Source organism: Ostrea edulis, chromosome 8, assembly GCF_947568905.1.
Source record: "Ostrea edulis chromosome 8, xbOstEdul1.1, whole genome shotgun sequence".
Classification (NCBI taxonomy): Eukaryota; Metazoa; Mollusca; class Bivalvia; order Ostreida; family Ostreidae; genus Ostrea; species Ostrea edulis.
Genome location: NC_079171.1, coordinates 40,426,979 through 40,447,200, shown reverse-complemented (window position 1 = coordinate 40,447,200; position 20,222 = coordinate 40,426,979). Strand labels below are relative to the sequence as shown.

At 34.3% G+C, this 20,222-nt stretch overlaps 1 protein-coding gene across 1 annotated transcript in view; it reads right to left on the bottom strand.

Annotated features, from left to right (window-relative positions):
* Window positions 1-20,222, bottom strand: part of LOC125661711 (multiple epidermal growth factor-like domains protein 10) — a 132,953-nt gene that overhangs the window by 44,767 nt on the left and 67,964 nt on the right. Inside the window, exon 4 of the mRNA XM_056147612.1 lies at window positions 1,636-1,773. Within this exon, the coding sequence (XP_056003587.1) occupies window positions 1,636-1,773 (138 nt within the window). The remainder of the gene's footprint in view (window positions 1-1,635; window positions 1,774-20,222) is intronic.

Sequence of the window (20,222 nt, the reverse complement as noted above, 5' to 3'; positions counted from 1 at the left end):
ATTCATAAGAAGAAGAAAATTGGGTAGGGAAAATTGACATTCGAACCACAGATATACAATTTGGGTCTGTCCAAATATTAAATGAGACTGTCACTATACCATCCCATAAAGAATTGCTGTATTTCAAGCACTATAAAGTCATCCGACATGGACATGGAAATAGTCTTGATATTACGACAAAAGTTAAACACAAGAAGTATTTTTTTATAGAGTGGGTCAAATCTCCTATATTTACAAAACATTTTACACCCAAACACATTAACAGTACTAACATATTTAATTCAGTTCCCATTGGAGACTTGGCCCACTCCAAATGAAAATCTGCTTTGATAAGTCGATTTTACTGTTATTTTGTGCGTTTTACGCGTATACGTGATTTGAATAAGATTATTTCAATGTTCCTTTTAAATGGGCACATCAAAGACTTTTTTGTAAACTATGGATTGATTTTTTAAGTAGAGTGCATTTTGCTCTAGAGAGTATTTCAATTTTGATATTTGTCCTTCTGTGGGTTCCCGGCTTGATAAACTCACCTGTCTTCTTAATTCATGTCCGAATATCAACAAATTGCATTAACACGAATATCATAAAGATGTTTTTAGTATATCTGAATTTAACAAAGATTGAAATATAAAGGTTTCAAAACAAATTTCACAAAGGATTTTGGTAGAATACCCTAATGTAAACTCACAGATGTCTCAACTGTAACAATTTCGCGTACTTGGGTATGATTTGACCAATGAAATGAACTATACAGAAAGTTGAAAATCAGTGGAAAGTTTGATAACATTACTTTACAACAATGAGATGCGTAAGAAATAAGCATAATCAAATCGAAGAACATACAACCCTTAAATTTGAGTATAGTATACACCTGTACATGACAATTGACTTAAGACATTGTATTCTTGATAAAGTAAAAGATTGTGAGATACATATAAATAAGATTGAGTGTTTGCATATTCTTTCACGCCCCTCTCGAGAATATTTCCCTTGGGGTCCGGGTTCGAATAGGTCCTCAGTACCCCTTGCTTGTCGTAGAAGGCGACTAAATGGGGTGGTCCTTTGTATGAGACCGCAAACACCGAGGTCCCGTGTCACAGCAGGTGTTGCACGATAAAGATCCCTCCCTGCTCAAAGGCCATCAGCGCCGAGTATAGGCCTAACTTTTGCAGCCCTTCACCGGCTTCACTTCAGCTTCTCCATCGTCAACTTCCCATATTTAAATGTGTGTAGGAATATTCCATTATCACATGCATATGGAGTTTATATCTCTCACCTGATTCGACACGCAAGAGTTTGTTCAGCGTACGGTCAGTTTTCAAATCGAGGCAAGTTACCAACAAACAAGTTGATGGTACAGGGGTTTCAAGTCTCGATTGAAGTCAGCATTTCGCAAATTCTAAGGTCGTTATAATGATCTAGTTAGCATTGGACTAAATGCTGTTTGACGTGTTTCATACCGATTCTTATAAAATATCTATTTACAAGTACATGTATCTCTGTTTGATAGTAAATGAATTCAGTGACCATATGTGCGATAAGGTATAGTATTTAATGATTTCATATTCACACTAATAGTTTAGTAAATGATACGTGATGACACGGTACAATCATTTGATGGTGATGTCATACCTTGTTCACACTGATGACCTTTGTATCCAGGTTTACACTCTTGACACGCCCCTGTCTCTATGTGACAATACACAGTTCTACAGTTGACTGGACACTGGAGGGAACAGTTTTCTCCGTAAAATCCAGGCCTGGGACATCCTTTAGAATACAGAGACGCATCATTTATTATTAAACATATAAAACCCACACAGAAGTGCATGCATATGCTAACTTTCTGCATCGTTCTTCTATATTTTATTGCTTCCCTACCAGAGTGAGAAAGAGTCCCAAATAAAAAATGGCAGCCCTTTGTTCACATTTTTAAGTGTGAACAATTATTTAATGTGTTTGATGTTTTAAATTAAAAATTTCATTCTACTAAAGGTAAACACACAGTCACGTAGAATTTCTGCTACATTCTTTGGTTCTGTATCAATATAATATAAGGCATCCCTCTTCTGCCAGACTGTTCTCTGTTGTATATAGCCATAAGCTATTTAACCCTTTAACGCCCAGTGACGCCTTTTGACGCCTTTTATGTGACGACGGGATTAAATTGGGGGCGTTTTGTTAATAATTGGAATATAATGAAACAAATCATATTTTCGAAAAGTAGAGTAAAAACTAAACAATTTTTCTACTGAAAGTTTTTCTGTGCGATGTTGGGAACTAGTTGAAAACACGCATTTAAAATCGCACATCGTTACCGGAAAGTAGGAAAATTAAGCCGAAATGACAAAAATTGTGTTTTATTCTGTTAGTAAAATCTTTTCTGAAAAACACAATATTTAAAAACGTATATCATATTCAGAAAGGTTGAAATATTTGCTTCATTTTTTCTTATGATCATATTTAGGTACGGGCAAGTGTCATAGACCTATTTCTTCATGAAAGTAATGCAATTTACAAGTTAAACGCGAAAAAAGTGCACTTTGACGTCATTTGACATTACCGTGCGTGTGTATTGCGCAAATAAATTATATAACGATACAAAACTATATTTACGTGGGAAAAGCAAATAAATTTGTGATTGGGTTTTTGTTTTTGTTTTATGAATTAGAACTACTGTTTTACAACCTAAATACAATGTACATTTATTTTCCCTATGTAAGCGTGTCCGCCTTCAGCCTAGGTATACGTGTGTGAACAATGGCTAATGGTATCTTCACATTCACGGATTTTCTTACGGACCCTTACGTATTCCACATATCCATAAAAGTACACGGATTGTTACGATTTAGACATGGATACCAACGAGTGATTTACGAATGCTTGTGATTGACTACGAGTCGGAGATCCGTAAGGACTCTTAAGAAAAATCCGTGGTTTTGAAGGTGGTATAATGCGCACGGGATTTGTGGGGTTTTTTTTTCTCTCTCTATCTTTTTCACGTACATGTCCGCATTCAGCCTAATTACATTGTTTGTATATGTGTGTGAAAAATGGCTAAAGTGCACGGGATTTATGTGTTTTTTCTCTCTCTATCTTTTTCACATACATGTATTATATAATCTAGAAGAATAAAGGTTTGTTCACATTTGAGTGTCTCACATGCATGGATTAAAAAAAGGTATAGATGTATATTTCCATTAGATGAATAGGCAATAAATATCATGTAGGCTATGGAAAGGACTAAAATGTACATTTTTATAAGTTAATCATTACGAGCGAGTTGTCCGTGTGTGTTAGATGTAAGTATGTATACTCATTTAAAAGTGTTAGCGTTTAGATTAGGATTTTTCCCTTTATTTGCAATAGTAATCTGTTAGAATTTTTTTAAAAAATAACTTCAGTACAAGTATGCCAAATGAGTTGTTTTAACTAAATATTTCCATTTCTTGCTACGTTGTCATGACTGTAACATAAATAGCGCATAATTTAACCATGGAGTATAGCGCTGAAAGCGATACAAGGCTCAGTTTTGTTGTCCGTTGGGTCACCGTCAGACATTGGTGTAGATGACTACAGTTATGAAGAAGTTTCTATAATAAGGACAATGAATCAGAATATATAGAAACACAGTCACCAGTGTACACTGGGCAGTCATTTGAGTGACATACCGGCGAGGATTTCTACTTCTAGTCGCATCAACTCCATAGCGTAAATATTGTAAAGTTCCATTCTTATTGGTTTGATAGATTGATGTTCATTTAAGTTCATTTCCTTCCCGTCATAAATTGGAATATAATGCAACAAGTTTTAAAAAGATCTGATGATCAACAAATATACTTAAAACAAAACAATTGGCAAATGATAAACATTTCTTGTAATCTCGAAGTTTTTTCTCGAGTTTGGGCCATGTGTTGACGTTTAAAACTTCACTTTCAGTTTACTTCGAAGTGAAATATCTTCTGAAAATATTTTATATTAGATATTTTGTAATAGGATTTCGAATGATGTAGACTTATATCTTTCATTAATAACATGGTATATGTAATTCAAATCAAGGTGTGTCATTTTACCAAAATCACGTGACCACGAGATAATACGAGACTTGGGGAAGTTGCTGATTTCTGTTATGTATCTATCGGAACACTTCGTCCTTTACTCCGTTGAAGTAAAGGGCGCGGGGTTCCGATTGTGTTATATATGTCACTGACTAAATACGGGAAAATGATGGTCACAGAAAGGTACGCAAAACTACAGAAAAACCAAAGTTGTTTAGTAAAGCAGCGTAACAAGGGTGGAGGAGGGAATGGTTGTTCTTGGATATGACCATTGCTTAAAAAACAAATTACTAGAATGAAATGAATACGTCATAAACAATGAATTATTTTTAATGGTCAATGAAATCATATAGCGGTATGTTTTAAGAGGTATCACAGGGGAAATTAGTGATAATTGCAAAACTATCTTAAGGTACATTACATCAATAAATCAAATTTTAAAAAATCAAATGAGAAAAAAAAGATGAATATAAAACAATATATTATACCAATGAACATTTATTTGTATATAAGATTTTCCAAACTAATGTACGAAAAAATATTTTGGTAATTCGCAGCTTGTTCTTGCTGTCATATTCCATATGAAAGGAATAAGAAATACAATTGTGTAAATTTGTTATTTGATGAAACAAACAGATGACTAAAAACCAAAAAAATGCATAATACATAATTTCACATAACAATTATTTGGCTGGGATTAAATCAGAAATTGCCTATTAGCTACAAATTGACTTGCTAGAGCTAAAACAGGCTGACTAGTTATATGGTAAAAAGCAATCCGGTCAATAAATATATATCCATACAAATGGTAATAAATCTAACTATATAACGAAAATGTGGTGCACAAAAAGGGTCAAAAAGTAAAGAAACGTGCTGTGTTTAGCATGTGAGTTGCTGCACCACCCACAATAGGTAGATATGCGCTTGTTTCATTACGCGTTAGAGCTGATGTAAATTTCTGATGACTGTTATACTGGTATCATGGAATATCGAGATACAAGGCTTGTTGTAAAATGTTATTGATAATGGAATTCTAGTTTTCTTATCATATTTCTATCAAAGCACATTTATGGGAGAATAAATTGCTAAAAATAATAGTGCCTATTTCATGTTGTGTTTCTTTTAATTGTATCGATTTCCTATGGATAATCCAAAGCATCACAATATCTCGATATATATTGTGTTATCAAAAACATTGCGGGCTCTATACGGAATCCTGAGCAACACTCGTTTCTTGAATGGGGTCATAGGGCGACGATGGACTCAATTCTCCCAATTCCTGGTATTCACTGTTGACGGTCTCATAGCCATATTTTTGTGTCATCGTGTCTCTCCTGGAACTGGGGGAGTCAGTCGCTTCGTGTTTCTTATTGATGTCTTCATTCGTTTGGTGTCTGAAAACGATATCAGAAATATTGGTAACCGACTTCTCTGAACACATTTCAATTCCCCCACGCAACTAGGTAAAGGGCTTCCTTAGTAAAATACACTATCATTGTGGTGTGAAACTACACCTTAAATTCACAAGTAAAATTACAATTGTTATGGATAAACACCGAAACTATACTACCAATATGTTGACTTTGAAAAGTGCTGGGAGGAAATACATACTCCAACTAAACATGCTATCATTTAACAACATATCAAAAGTCATCAGTGAATTAACGGGGTTGACCACATTCCCATATACATATCATACCGTTAATATACAAGACAGAAATTGCTCCCTGCACTTTTCAAACGCATAAATATATCTAAAAAATATAGGTCAGAAGAAATCAGTGCTGGCTATAACAGATGCACACAAAGTTCGTCAGTGTTTATGTACAATCAGATTATTTATGCACACAAGTTAATTTTAAAACAGAGTCTTTCAGATTAGGGGCGATTTCAAAGTCACAATGTGATATGAATATCACCTTCGTGCATACTACATGTATACACACAAAATGTAGAGTGATTTAATATCACAAAGGGATAATACATTATCATTGGACAAGCATTTTACAAGAAAATTGTTTCCCTTACACAGTTTATCCATTGATAACGGTAGTAAATAACGATACAATATCATGACATTTTCCCTGAAATACAACTAGAATGCATTATAAGAGCATGTACGTTGTGATGTACTTTTTCATTGGGACGTCATTTGGTGCGAAGTGCACAGAAGTACATTTATATACAGCACTGAATTTACTCGGATAGCCCTACTGAGCTGCGCAGATCATTCAATTTTGTCCATGAGGGTCAATTCTAGAAACAATTATCATCACACCTACAACCCCACTTTAAGTAACCATTTCGGTAGGTAATGAGAATATCACTTTATCAAGACTATGACTACTGAATTTACATATGGATGTAACGACAACGTTTACAATGTTGGGTATTTGACTAGTCTATTGGGAAATAATGTGAATATGATGGGAATTCTTTCCAAATACACAAATACGTAAACACAGCCACGGACATCGTTCATATAAAAGATCAAATTTACACGATGCCACACTTGATTCAATTTTACCTTACGTCAACAGATAATTAGGTCCACATCATATTCGCATAAAACTTTACTCTATTCCATTGAGAGTTTTGAATACGTTATGTGAAGAAGCCAAAGCTAGTCCATACGTGGATTTTCCAACACCAGAATATACAATTATATGATCGGGAATGTTGTTCATCATCTGATCTTTTAAACCACCCCATGTTATGGATGACAATCCTTCGGAATCATGCCGACAGTTCATTTAACTTAAATTTACAGTCAACGTAAGCAACATTCTTCATCATAAAAAGTTCAGTCTGGTATTACAGCATATTTCAAGTTCGTGTCTACCCCCTGTGTATACTACAATTATTCTTCTACTAACTTTGCAGTGCCAGGATATAGAACGCCTTATACATAATCCACCTACACGTTATTTTCCTTCGTCTTCGTTCAACTATAGTTGAGCTGGACATGTCAATACTAGTGATGTTGATATAATCGAAAATGAGGACCTGAAATATCTTATTTCAAAAGGTTCTAAATTCATAGAACCCGGGTCTTTCAATTGGCGATATAACATCATCTCTGTTATGAAATCTTTCGACGATTATGTCAGATGATGGGCTAAATATGAAAAAACAAACCTGTATACCTTGTCAGAATCAATAACAAATATAGGGGAATATTGAAATCACGTATTACACACATCAAAACAAATGTGCGTACCATCTATCCTTCTGTGTTCAGTAAATCAGAAATGAATCAGAGAACTAAATAGTGTACAATAAGAAGACGTTTTGGTTCCAGCTGACAACGCTTGTAAATTCCACTGTTTGTAGTAATCGTACTTTACTCCGACTACCCTTTCAAAACATTAAATTCTCATTTTAATCACATTTGATATTCCAGTCTATGGAACGAATGGCTATGAGTTACCGTAAATATACTGAATTCCTACACTGCACAACAACCCTTAGAAACATAGATACATTGATGGAGCCATTAGATGTTCTACCAAGCCACTATCTTTGCTCCTCACGAATAAATTAACAACATTGAAGGAGAAACACCAAACGTACAATAATTTATTGTATCACAACATATACCAGAAGTGGTGTAAATCAAATGTGGACAATTAATGTTTTTTAACTGTCATTACGTGAATAAATGTGTGAACCTGAAAATGTTCTTTAAAAAAAAAAAAAAAAAAAAAAAAAAAAAAAAAAAACTTCGAAAATTTGAAATCACAAAACTTTTCTCAAATCAACATCATCAAAGCATATGATTTCAACATTTTACACGATCATTCCTAACGATGCATTCAAGAATACAGTTTACAATATCATAGACAAAGTATGTTGTTAAACACAACTTTGATTCTACGTAAAAGTACTCTGAAGATAAAATTATGCTGGAGTTCCTCATTAGCAACATTTTCGTAGTCGTTGGTGATCAGATCTTCCAACAGTCTGTTGAAATTCCCATGAACACAAATTTTTCTCATCTATCAGCTAACCTGTTTTCATATCCTCTTGATACAAACATATGAGAGTTTTGAGATTGACCACTGCTTATGAGATTTATCACGGTTCGTTATCTTCATCTTTTATTCAAAAGCTTCTACATGAGAGGGGGAATTTAAAGCTCTTGATATTGCCTTCAGCTAGACAATTAGATATCTGGGCGATGGTTTGTCTATTGACAACAATAATTTTCATTCATGTGTCAACTCCATATATCCTGGTGGAATTATCTAATAGATACATTCTATGGAACTCGAAATAAAAGACACCACAGTCTTCCACATTTGCTTAGTATTTAGATAATGTATAGAACGGCAAACTAACAATATCATGGCAAACGGATGGATGAAAGGTAAAGATAACGAACAGTGGATGTAGCTTCTCTCTCATGAACTCTCCATATTTATGTTGCAATATTCCATTGTCACCTGCATATGGTGTTGATGTTTCTTCACTGATTCGATACAGAAGCGCTTGTTCTCCGTATAATTAATTTTTAAAAAAACGAGGCAGGCTACTGACAAATAAGTTGAAGTTACAGGGATTTGAACAGTCTCGTTTAAAGTCGGTATTTCGCAAATTCTTTGAGGATTAAAACGATTTAGTTTGGTAATAAAACCTGCTACTGTGACAAATGACGTTTGATGTAATTCATACAAATTGTTAGGCTGATTTAAACTCATTATTTTTTCTACGGATTCTTTTGGTTACCTGATCAAGATATACTACTCACGGTGTGTGTGACCAGTCGACACAGGAGATGCTTACTACTCTTAGGCACTTGAACCAACCTTTAGTATATCCAAGGGTTAGTGTTTGTCCCACTCTTTTTTTTTTAATTATTTTAGATATTGATCACTATTTTATATCTTTTCATTTAATTATCAACCAGAGCAAATCCAATGAGGGTGGACCCTATAAAACATTGATTGAAATAAAACCACACTCATCTATAATTGCATTATGTTCTATCTCAAGAATTTATTGATGAGACCATTATTTGCACTCTGATTTCGACTGCCGATTATTCCGCCTACCTGATCAATATATAGAGCTCAGGGCGGATGGGACCTGTGTACAGGGGATACATAGTCCTAGGCACCAGATCCCACCCTCGTTTCACCAGGGGTTCGTGTTTGACGAATTCTTAATTTTCTATTTCGTTTAGGAATTATGAGATTGATCATTATTCCTTATCTTCATCTCTTCATGCCATATTCGAAGAAAATTCTTTCTTATTCCTTGATTTTATATAGTTTAGAATCCCTTTTGAGAGTTTTTCACTCATAGGAAGACGTCACCATTACCGGTGAAGGCTGCAAATTTTAGGCCTATGCTCGGTGCTTACTGTCATTGAGCACGGAGGAATCTTTATCGTGTCATACCTGCTGACACACAGGCCTCAGTAAATGTTTTCGATAATCAAGGCCCTCTGAAAAGTAAGCATTTAATTACTTATGAAATTTTATCAGAGGTAATTGTTGTACACATTTAATAAATGAGTTAGATTCAAAGCCAGATTAATTTTGGTAAAGGTAATCTTTTTACTATGCATTTTATTATTCTTTTTAAACTGGAAATCACTGCCACAATATCGGTTTTTAAAACTAGTAATACCTGTACAGTTCCTCTTCAGTGAGAGGCTGCAAACTTCGTTGGGAAGTAGATGGCAACCCTTTCCCCTAGATATGACCATCTCAGCATAATGGTTGGTGGCAACACAAAAGGAGAAAACCAAATCTTCTGTCAAAGACAGCTTCATAAAATCTGCAGTTCTCCAAATACCGTAATAGGGTCCCATATCTGAAAGAAAATTGCAAATAAAATCAGTATTGGCCGCCATACCTTAAAACATGTCATACCTTATAATTAGAAACTAATTAGAAGTTGTTTTGTCTCTTTTTGTATGTATGCGATCCCTAGTTATGCAGCAAAAACAACAACAAAAAATAGTAAAATGGTACACACATATCAGTGTACCATAATGCCATGATTCCATTTGTGAATGTATTATCTGGATTTATTTGAATATTAACCAAATTTATACGGATTTAACCCTATATTCAACCTCAAAGAGTCATACCAACTGAAAGCCAGGTTGTCACCCCGAATGAAATGTCACAGTTCTTGGATCAGGTGTCCCTGTTTCCTCCACATCAGCATCCTTCCAATGCATGTATGGATTTGCCAGTAGATTGTCGCTAGCGGATGATACCTGGGAACTTCCCACGAAATATCAATACCTTTTCTAAAGAAGAAAAGAAATTACAATTAAAAATTGTTGGTTTATGTTTAAAAAGCAAAATATAAGTTTCACGGTAGCATGGAACAGTTTCGCACTTAAATTTATTTACTCAAATTTATTTAAAGATAAGGTAAGGGATTGCATACATGTGTTAGAAATTAATCGAATATTTTATTATACATTGCGAGAGTAGCAGAGTGGGTAATGAAAAAAAAATGTATCATGTAGGTGTCTGCATTATGCCTAGCATATACATTAGGGCAAATACTGAAGAAATTCAGGTTAAAACCTACAGGGTCCAGCGAAAATACTGAAACTCTAAGGGAAAGTGAATGACCCCAGATATAAAAGTAGAATTGAATTCAGTTATCTGGTGGCACCCAGTTTTTTTTATTGGTGGAAGAGAGAACCCAGATACCTGGGCAGAGACCACCGACCTTTCGTAAGTAAACTGCATGGAAAAACTTTCTCACTTACCGGCGCGAACGGGATTCGAACCCGCGCCTAGAGAGGTGAGAGGCCGTGTGATTTTGAGCGCGATGCTCTAACCACTCGGCCACGGAGGAGACCGGCAAGAAGGGTACACGTGCCCATTAGCTCATAGCATACAAGTACCAGCATGTATGGATCACATGTAATTTATGGTCATAAGCTACTAAGTGTATATAAAATACATGCATTTGGATAAAAGAGAAATCAATATGATTTTTCATTAGCCTGTCATAATCAGACTTTGATTGATGTTAACCCCACCCCCACCCCCATTTTGGCCCAAACACACATTTTGTTTTTATTTCTGTTACAGAATAAAGAAAATAATTCAAATTATGATAAATTATATTATTACAATAATGCAAATTGTGTTTTCCTAACAGATTGTGTTTTCTTTTCATAGAAAGATAAAAAAAAAAAAATCATAAACATGGAAAAAACTTGGAAAATAGCCTTCTCACCAGCGGTCATTAATGCCCAGTCTGATTAAAACCACTCCATCCCATTATACACTAAATCCACCCCCTTCTTACACTCGCGCGTCAGGTAAGGAGATAATTCTGGGAAAGGGGGGGGTGGTAATCAAACTGATTAATGCCGGACCTGGACAGGTTGTTATTCACTTGGTTTAGATATCATAAAATATAAATATTTTCTTTCATGAAACGACAAATTATGGCATCAAATCGCGGTTAACTAATCGTGAATTTTTCATAACATGACAAAACCGCATTTTTTTTTTCTTTTTTGTCGGCCTATGTGACTACATCAACTTACATGTACGTATTTATACTGAATGCATGATCGTTTGGGTCATCCTGCAACAGGAAATCCAGGGCATCTTCTTCTTCTGACATCAGGTCGTTTTAAAGATGTAAAATACAAGCGTTCGCTGTGACACTCACGGTGAAGATGTGTTGTTTTCGTTGAAACGGAAACACGTGTGTTCTCCGTGCACACTTTCAGAAACCCCCGCGAGGCCCGCGATCCGGATCACGGAAATATAAAAGTATACAGGCTAGATATAGGCGAACATCTTTTTTGTTTTCTTTCTTTGGCAGAGAAAAAAATTGTTACCATTCCGAACAAATATAACGTTTATATCTGAATTTGAAGTACTTTATTTATCTTTTTTTTAAATTCATTCTGCCGATGTAACATTCTCAATAGGTGTTTTATGAAGTTACATGTAGGTTGTGTAACTGTTTATATACCAATATTGGTTTTCTGCTTTTTAAAAAGAAAACAGAGATACCTGGCTGATTATTTCATACATGTATGTATGTTGTTTTAGTGTATCAAAAGGTACTGAATTTACTAATAGAGGACAATACAAATAGTTTTCACCACTTTATTGTGCGACGCGCGTCGATTGCTGTTAGCGACGTCGATTTGTCGCCAATTTTTAAGAAAACCGCGCAGCATGTCCCAATTTCATTTTATCGTAATATAACAACTACCGAGAATTATAATATGAATAAGGGTCCATCAGAAAGAAAATGTCCTCTACTTTTACAGGCTGTATTTACTTTTCCCTATTTCCATATATAAATATAGATAAAACGCCGATCTGTTTAAACATTGAGAAATAAAATCGTAAAAGAAACGTGCATGTGCAAAAAAATGCCATTTTCTTATAACTTTGCCAGGCATTAAAAATAATTTTTTTTGTACTGAAAGCAGGGAATATATGCTTTTCAAAAATATAAAAAACATTGCATTCATAGGGAAAATTAAAAAAATCATAGAGAGGGGGGAAATGGCCTTGCGACAAAGCGTTGCGTCATATTTAGATGAAGTCATCTTTCATTTAAAATGTGTTTTTTAATTTAATGGCTTTATTTACTCAATTGAAATTTACATAGTTAAAATATATAGAAAATTTCCAAAAATATGATACATAAAACATATATATTACGTCCGTAGTTTCAAAGATTTATAGACACCCCTTTTGCGTAGCCCTGTTTTTACGCGCTATCGGTCATATTGACCGATACGGTAGAGAGAGGGTTAAACAACAAATGTATGGGTAAAATAAAATTGAGGAATAACGTTTCATACGTTCCCCAAAGGCATCCCAACACATAGAAAGGACGAACTTCATTATTTTATGAAATAAGTAAATTTTGCAGTTTATATCCGAAAGACAATGCCGGAAAATAAACCTAACTTGAAAAAGTTCAGCATTGGATACATGAAATGTTGATTTTTGTGTTGTTATCTCTCATTCAATGATGTGTGATATTCGTCATATCCCAGTGATATGTTGTCCTAACGCCTCCCTACACAAACTTATAATACCAAGAGATGAATGGTAAAAAGGAAGGTAAGAACAATAATAGAGGAATAATCAACCTCCGAATTCTCTTTGAGAAACAAAACTAATATCATTCACTAACGGGGGTATCGGTGTGCTTTCCAAGTTCCTCGCTCTGTTATCGGCGGCTCTTATATCGTACGGTATTGCAAATAGCGCATCAACGACATCTTCGGAGAATGTTCTTATCTGTAATAATAAAGAAATAATCAAGCTCAGAATTCTCTCTGAGTTGCAAAACTAATAGGGGTTTTTGGTGGGCCTACCAAGTTCCTCGCTCTGTCATTGACGGTGTTATAGAGCCAGACTTCCCCCATAGTGAGACTTTCCCCCAGAGCCAGTCTTCCCCCCGCGGAAGTCTGGCTCTAGAGTGAGCGTTCCCCCTGCGGAAATCTGGCTCTAGAGTGAGCCTTCCCCAAGAAGTCTGGCTCTAGAGTGAGCCTTCCCCGGTAATATCACTCTAGAGTGAACCTCCCCCAGCAGACTTGCTATAAAATAAACTTTACCCCCAGGGGGAAGACTCACTCTAGAGCCATAACACCCTCTTGAAGTCTCGCTCTAGAGGGACACCCCCGCTTTCATCTCCTCCTATGCAAACTACATCTGTATGAAAAGAATTTTAGTTTATCGGGCAGGGACGTACTTACCTACCTGCCTCTCTACCTACCTACCTACTTTAAAAAAAAATGTTTTATTTTGTATTTTCAACACATTTATACATACAAACATTCAAACTGTAATCTACACTCGCTCATTCACACTTGCAGTTACTCTGTGCACCTTCAGTATCAATAATAACAGTGAATTGTATATATGATATATACATGTATAATATATACATACACACACAGAAATATATATACATACATAAACATACATATATACACATTCAAAGATAAAGGTAATTATTTTATTTTTCATATACATGTATTATGATTTTCAACAAACTACTTGTCCATTATAGTATCATATAATGCCCATTTACCAAGCATTTTGGATTTGCTATGAAATACATTTTGACAATATCTTTCTAAATTTCTATAGTATTTAAACAAATTAATTGCATCTGACAATTTGGGTTTTGCACCCTGTGATCTGAAGTGATAAATGTGCTTTTTGTGCTAACAAAAAGAAGAAAATTTTCCAAACAACTTCCATCAATATTGCCAAGTAACACACATCTTTTTGTGATTTTATAACCTTTGACAAATGCATTGTACCATTTCACAAATCTCTCCAGAAAGCAGATACATACACACAGTCACAAAAAATATGAGTGACTGTTTCTCTTTCACTTTTGCAAAATGAACACAAGTCATTATCTACAAGTTTAAGTTTGCGAAGGAAAGAGTTTGTAGCTATATAACATACGAATACGGTATTGAAGATAAATTAATTTTGTATCTTTTGTGCATAATGATGCATTCATATAATGAAATTCCCAACATTTTTCTGAAATAGTTTCACGGAGATAAGTTTCTCACTTCTCTCTTTTGAGTTGTGAGGCTATTAACTCCTTTTCCTCCAATACTTGATATAAAAATTTAACATAAGAACTAGAGTTCATTTTCTGTACAATACACTGATTTGGACTCAACAATCCATGATATACTTTGCATTGTTTTTAAAATCAACAATTTGTCTTTTAATTTCAATCCCAAGGTGTAATAACTTGCATTCCCAAAGAAGAAAAAGATAGACGCTAAATGAAAAAATATTGTAACCAATATCATTATTAAATGTTGATTTAAAAATTGGTTCTAGTGTCATAGCAAATCGTTTAAAGAAAGTACTGAAAAGTATCATAAGTGACTCTCAGAGGGGTTTTATAAAGGGACGGTTTATTGGTGAAAACACTCGGTTTTTTATATGATTTGATTGACTATGTAAAAAACCAAAGTTAGCCAGGATTGTTATTATTAGATTTTGAAAAAGCATTTAATTCATTGGAATGGGATTTTATTGAAAAGCACTCAGGTCCTTCAATTTTGGGGAATCTATTGTAAAATAGTTTCTTACTCTATACATCTAGTACCAGTTGTATAATTAACAATGAAATCTTGTATGAATTCGTCAGTCTTGAACGAAGCTGTAGACAAGGAGATCCTTTGACACCACATATCTTTATTATTACAGTAGAATTGTTGGCAAAAGCACTCCAAGAAAATCGAAATATTAAGGGTGTAACTGTGGCTGGAAAAGAAAACAAATTAGGCCAGTATGCGGACGACTCTTTATTAACGTTAGATGGCAGTGAAAAATCACTTAGAGAATCTATGAGAGTTATTGATATGTTTAGAATGATTTCTGGACTATGTTTAAATATTTAAAAATCACAAGCAATTTGGTTGGGGAGCAAATCAGGTTCGGCGGAAACTTTCTGTAATGATCTGAAAATGAAATGTGGAAATAACAATTTTAAGCTCCTTGGAATAGTATTTACATAAAATCTGGAAGACATGACTTTATGTAATTATCAATTTAAATTCAATGCCATTAAAAAAATTGCTAGGTTCGTGGACTAAATGGGATTTAATTCCAATAGGTAAAATCACAATTATCAAAACTTTAGCACTCCAAAAGCTCATACACTTATTTTCATCATTGCTTGGAAGAGTTGAATAAAATATCTTTTAAATTCATTTGGGGATACAAGGTAGAAAAGTTGAAAAGAAATACAATTGTGGGTAATTATGATGAAGGGGGACTAAATATGGTACATTTGGCATCTTTTATATGTTATAGTAAGCTGAAATGGATCAAAAGGTACCCTGCTGATAATGAGGGTATATGGCAACATATGTTGCATAGTATTTTAAATCTTAGAAATGTGGATTTCATTTTTCACCTATCCAAAGAAAAACTTAATGAATTTGTAAATCATATTGACAATGTGTTTTGGAAAGATGTGGTTAAAGCTCTATCAAGAGTTAAAGAAAGCTGCCTTTCTGCTACAGATTATTTGAATTTAGCTGATATTAAAAAATGGAATTTTAATACAAATTGGGTTGACAGAGGCATTAAGACCTTGAATGACTTAGTTTTGCAGAATGAAACATTCAAATACTTTACTGATGTAAAAGATGTGGCTGGTACAAAGAACTTTTTGAACTATTATTGTCTTATTTGAAAAGTACCCTACCTACCAATTTACCTACCTCTCTACCTGAAGTTATACAAGTTTAAAAGCATAACCAATATTTGTACGCAAATGAGAAGAAACATAAATTTAAAATTTCCTCATTTCATTTTTCAAACTTCTAAAACTAACCAAGGCATAAGTATTGTGTGGGTCAAAGTTCAAGGTCTATGGGTCAAACAAAATGGCTTATCAAATCCAATGTGTTTTATTCAACGTATTCCTCTCTTGAGTGTGATGAACGACTTAAGCAAAATCATTTAATGCCCTGCTGAAAAAGGCATTGGTATCTAAACAATCTCTATAAAGTGATATTAGTTTACCAGGAATAAATGGAGGGGGAAGTCCTGCTATGGGGAGAAGTCTGACTCTACAACTAGTGATAGAGTACGTCTACCCAAGGGGAAGTCTGGCTCTAGTGTGAGACTTCCCCGGGGGTTCTCCTGCTCTAGAGTGAGCCAGGATTCCGGGGGAATGCTCACTCTAGAGCCAGACTTCCGGGGGGTGGGGTCTCATTATGGGGGAGGGTTCACTCTACAACACCGGCTCTTATGTCGTGTTGTATTGCAAATAGCGCATCGACATCTTCGGAGAATGTTCTTTTCTGTTAAAATGAAAGTTGAATTTGTACACAAAACAATGCAGGTCTTATAAGGTGTAATTGCAGCTTTTTATCTTTCATATTATCTACACATCATAGCATTGAATAGTTTTCCGAATAATATAAAAAAAAAATGTTTCAAGCGTTACAACATTCGAGATTAAGATCAAATCAGTTTTAAAATGCATATGAATAATCTGAAAATGTAATTACATTTTGCCTCTGAAGAGGGAGATCTGAATAGCGAATTATCCATGTTGGTTGCATTCAGTTTCCGTGTTTAGAAACTGAGTAGTTTTCTCGTTATGTAGAAGCCGCATTTCAAATTTTAAACCGATTATTAGACCAGTCGTTATAAAAATCAACCTCAAACAAATTGCAACAAAAATAAATTTTGTTATAATCAATTAATTGTGTATATTTTGACAACATATCAAAAATCAACCGAGCAATTAATTTAGAAATTAATCAAGAATATTCCGCATTTTACATGTAACAATAATGGCATACGCGGGGTATCGTACCTGAAAATTTGACGTCAACACGATTTAGACAATGCAAAGTTTTTAACATTTTTTGTGTGTTTTGATGATTTGTTGAGTAATGCATTCTAGAGTCCAGATGCATGATGGAATTTATTCTATTTCCTAATTAGGATATATAATTTAATATTTGTGCATTTTTAAGTCGGGATGCCCAATCAATCTTAAAGGATCGGTTTGGTGTGTTATTTTTCATTCTACAAGCAAATTTGATATGTACATTTAATTCATATACTTACTACAATGAATATAAGACAAAAACCACTACCAAAAAATATACATTAAGAGAACAAATATATGAGATATATATATATATATATATATATATATATATATATATATATATATATATATATATATATTGTTTGAAGGAATGTTATCACGTAAAGAAGTACGGAACGACGTTATGGTAAAAATTGCATAGTAGTATTTTCGATACTTCTAAAAGAGTAGTAAGGCCGCGAGATATATTATACATGTGTGTCTGTGTAATATTGAAACATCGCCAGTTGTAGGTGAAATACCACTTGTAATGATTCTTTAATGTGCCAACGTCTGCCGCGACACGGGGTCTCCGTTTTAGGGTCATATCCGAAAGACCCGTGATTTTGACTTCGAAATGTGGAGCGTTTGGTGAAAGTGTAATCGCATGTTAGGTTTGATGCGGCCATGGCACGAACGGCCTTGAACTTAGCTTCTAATTTTACATACATGAGAATTGTTTCCAGCTGATTTAATAAAATGTTATCAAATGTTTTTCAAGCATTAGATATTTGTCTCTCACGTGTGAATCGCATCGAATTTTTAATTTTCAGGTGGTGATATAACACTTTATTTTGTTATACATCTCTTGGTGATAGTTAAGATATTGTGCAACTAAGAGAAAAGGGTAGCATAAGTGTGGACAGGACGAGTGTGTCAGAAATGACTCCATCGTAACTTGTATATTCCATCGAAAGCTGGTGGTCGTGTATTGGGAAGGATTGTCTCGAAAATTCTATTTTACAAACACATAGGAATTTCATCTTTTGAAAAACTTTTCTTAATTTGTGTAGCTCCTGTTTTGAACTACTGTAGTAAAGTATGGGGTCTCCAAAACTACCATTGAGATGGTTCAGAATCGCACTTCGTCATTATCAGATTCATTCTTTTACCTGCATTATGTACATGCCGAATTCGGATGGAAGATTCCTTACCACTGACACTGTATAAACTATACGATACTGGAATTGTCTACTGTCAATGGACAACATTACTAAGCATATGTAAATCAATATAATAAGTCTAACTGGACATCACAAATGAAGTCATTATTTGAAATTCTACAGAAAATATATACATGTAATAGAATATTGTGTGACACTGGTGATTTGAGAACAAGTTGCCTTGTAATTATAAGAATGATCAAGGTCACAATGTCAAAATGTTTGGTACCATCTAAAGGTTTTGTCATAAAGAATACAATTATGAAAATCTGTCATTTACCATTCAAATGTTATGGCTAAAGTTGAACATTTTGCGGACTGACAAACAAACGAACAGAGCAAACACGATTACGGGATCATACACAGGGGCGGATCCAGAAATTGCGGATAAGCGGGGAGGGCACAATTTTATAAGGCTCCTGAAATTTACAGATTTTATAGGGCTTGAAATATGTTTCCTAAGTAGTTACTTTTACTATTTTCTGTCATTTATGATAGAGTGAAATTAATAAAATGACGCAAATTTTAAGGGTTTTAGGGGGAACTGCAGGTTTTTTTCCAATAAAAGTAATTAATAAAAATCAAAACATTTTGACATTTATTTCTCCGAGTGTGGAAGAAATTATTGCTTCTTTTATCGTTTACATTTTTCTAAACAAAAGACTACGATTTACTTTAATTTCGAAAATTTATGGGGGGGGGGGCTATTCCCCCTTAAATCCGCCACTGATACACTCTCATGATCTTAAAATCTCAAACTGTTGAATATTTTTTATTGATTTAATTATCACTTCTTTAACTGTCTCATATAAATCTCATTTTTTGCCAGAATCAATGTTTACGAGTTTCATATTAACTCTTCTCATTTTCATCGATTTTTCGTCCAAAATAAGATATTGCGCCTCATAAAAAACATTCATTCATTGAAAATTTTGGTATGAATAAAGTAGTTTGTGAATGTTAACACCGCTCCCGATAATTATAGCAATCGTATTTCATTTATATCTCTCATGTGTTAAGACAAATGATAATTCCCAGTTTTCGGTGATAGTTTTTATCAGATGTACGTTTTTGCCCCAAAATAAACGTTTCCCCTTTGTTTTGTGATCTCGATTTTTTTTATCTACGCTAGAGCATCCCTTGATTCACCGTTTGATAACAAAAACATTTTCGTTGCAATTAGTTTGAGGTTACGCTATATTTTTGGCTAGAATGACTGGATTATATATGCTAGCACAGCGAAACGTTCAAGTTGAAAGCTAACGGACGAGTGGAGGAAAAATAGCATAGATGACAAAATTTCGAGCCGGACGTTAAACAATATACAATTAATTACAAATATCTATTTTGTTCATTTTTACCTTCAAGATAATGACTCTTTACCTCTTCTATGCGTAAACCAAAAACCTATTGTTCAAAATAGGACCTATATATCATTTCCATGGCATCTGTTTCTAAAAACATTGATTAATATGTCAATGTTTACGTGTAAGTAACCACTTATTTTTTTAAAACCAGTCCTCCGTGGCCGAGTGGTTAGAGCATAGCGCTCAAAATCACACTGCCTATCACCTCTGGTCGACACAGGCTTGAATCCCGCTCG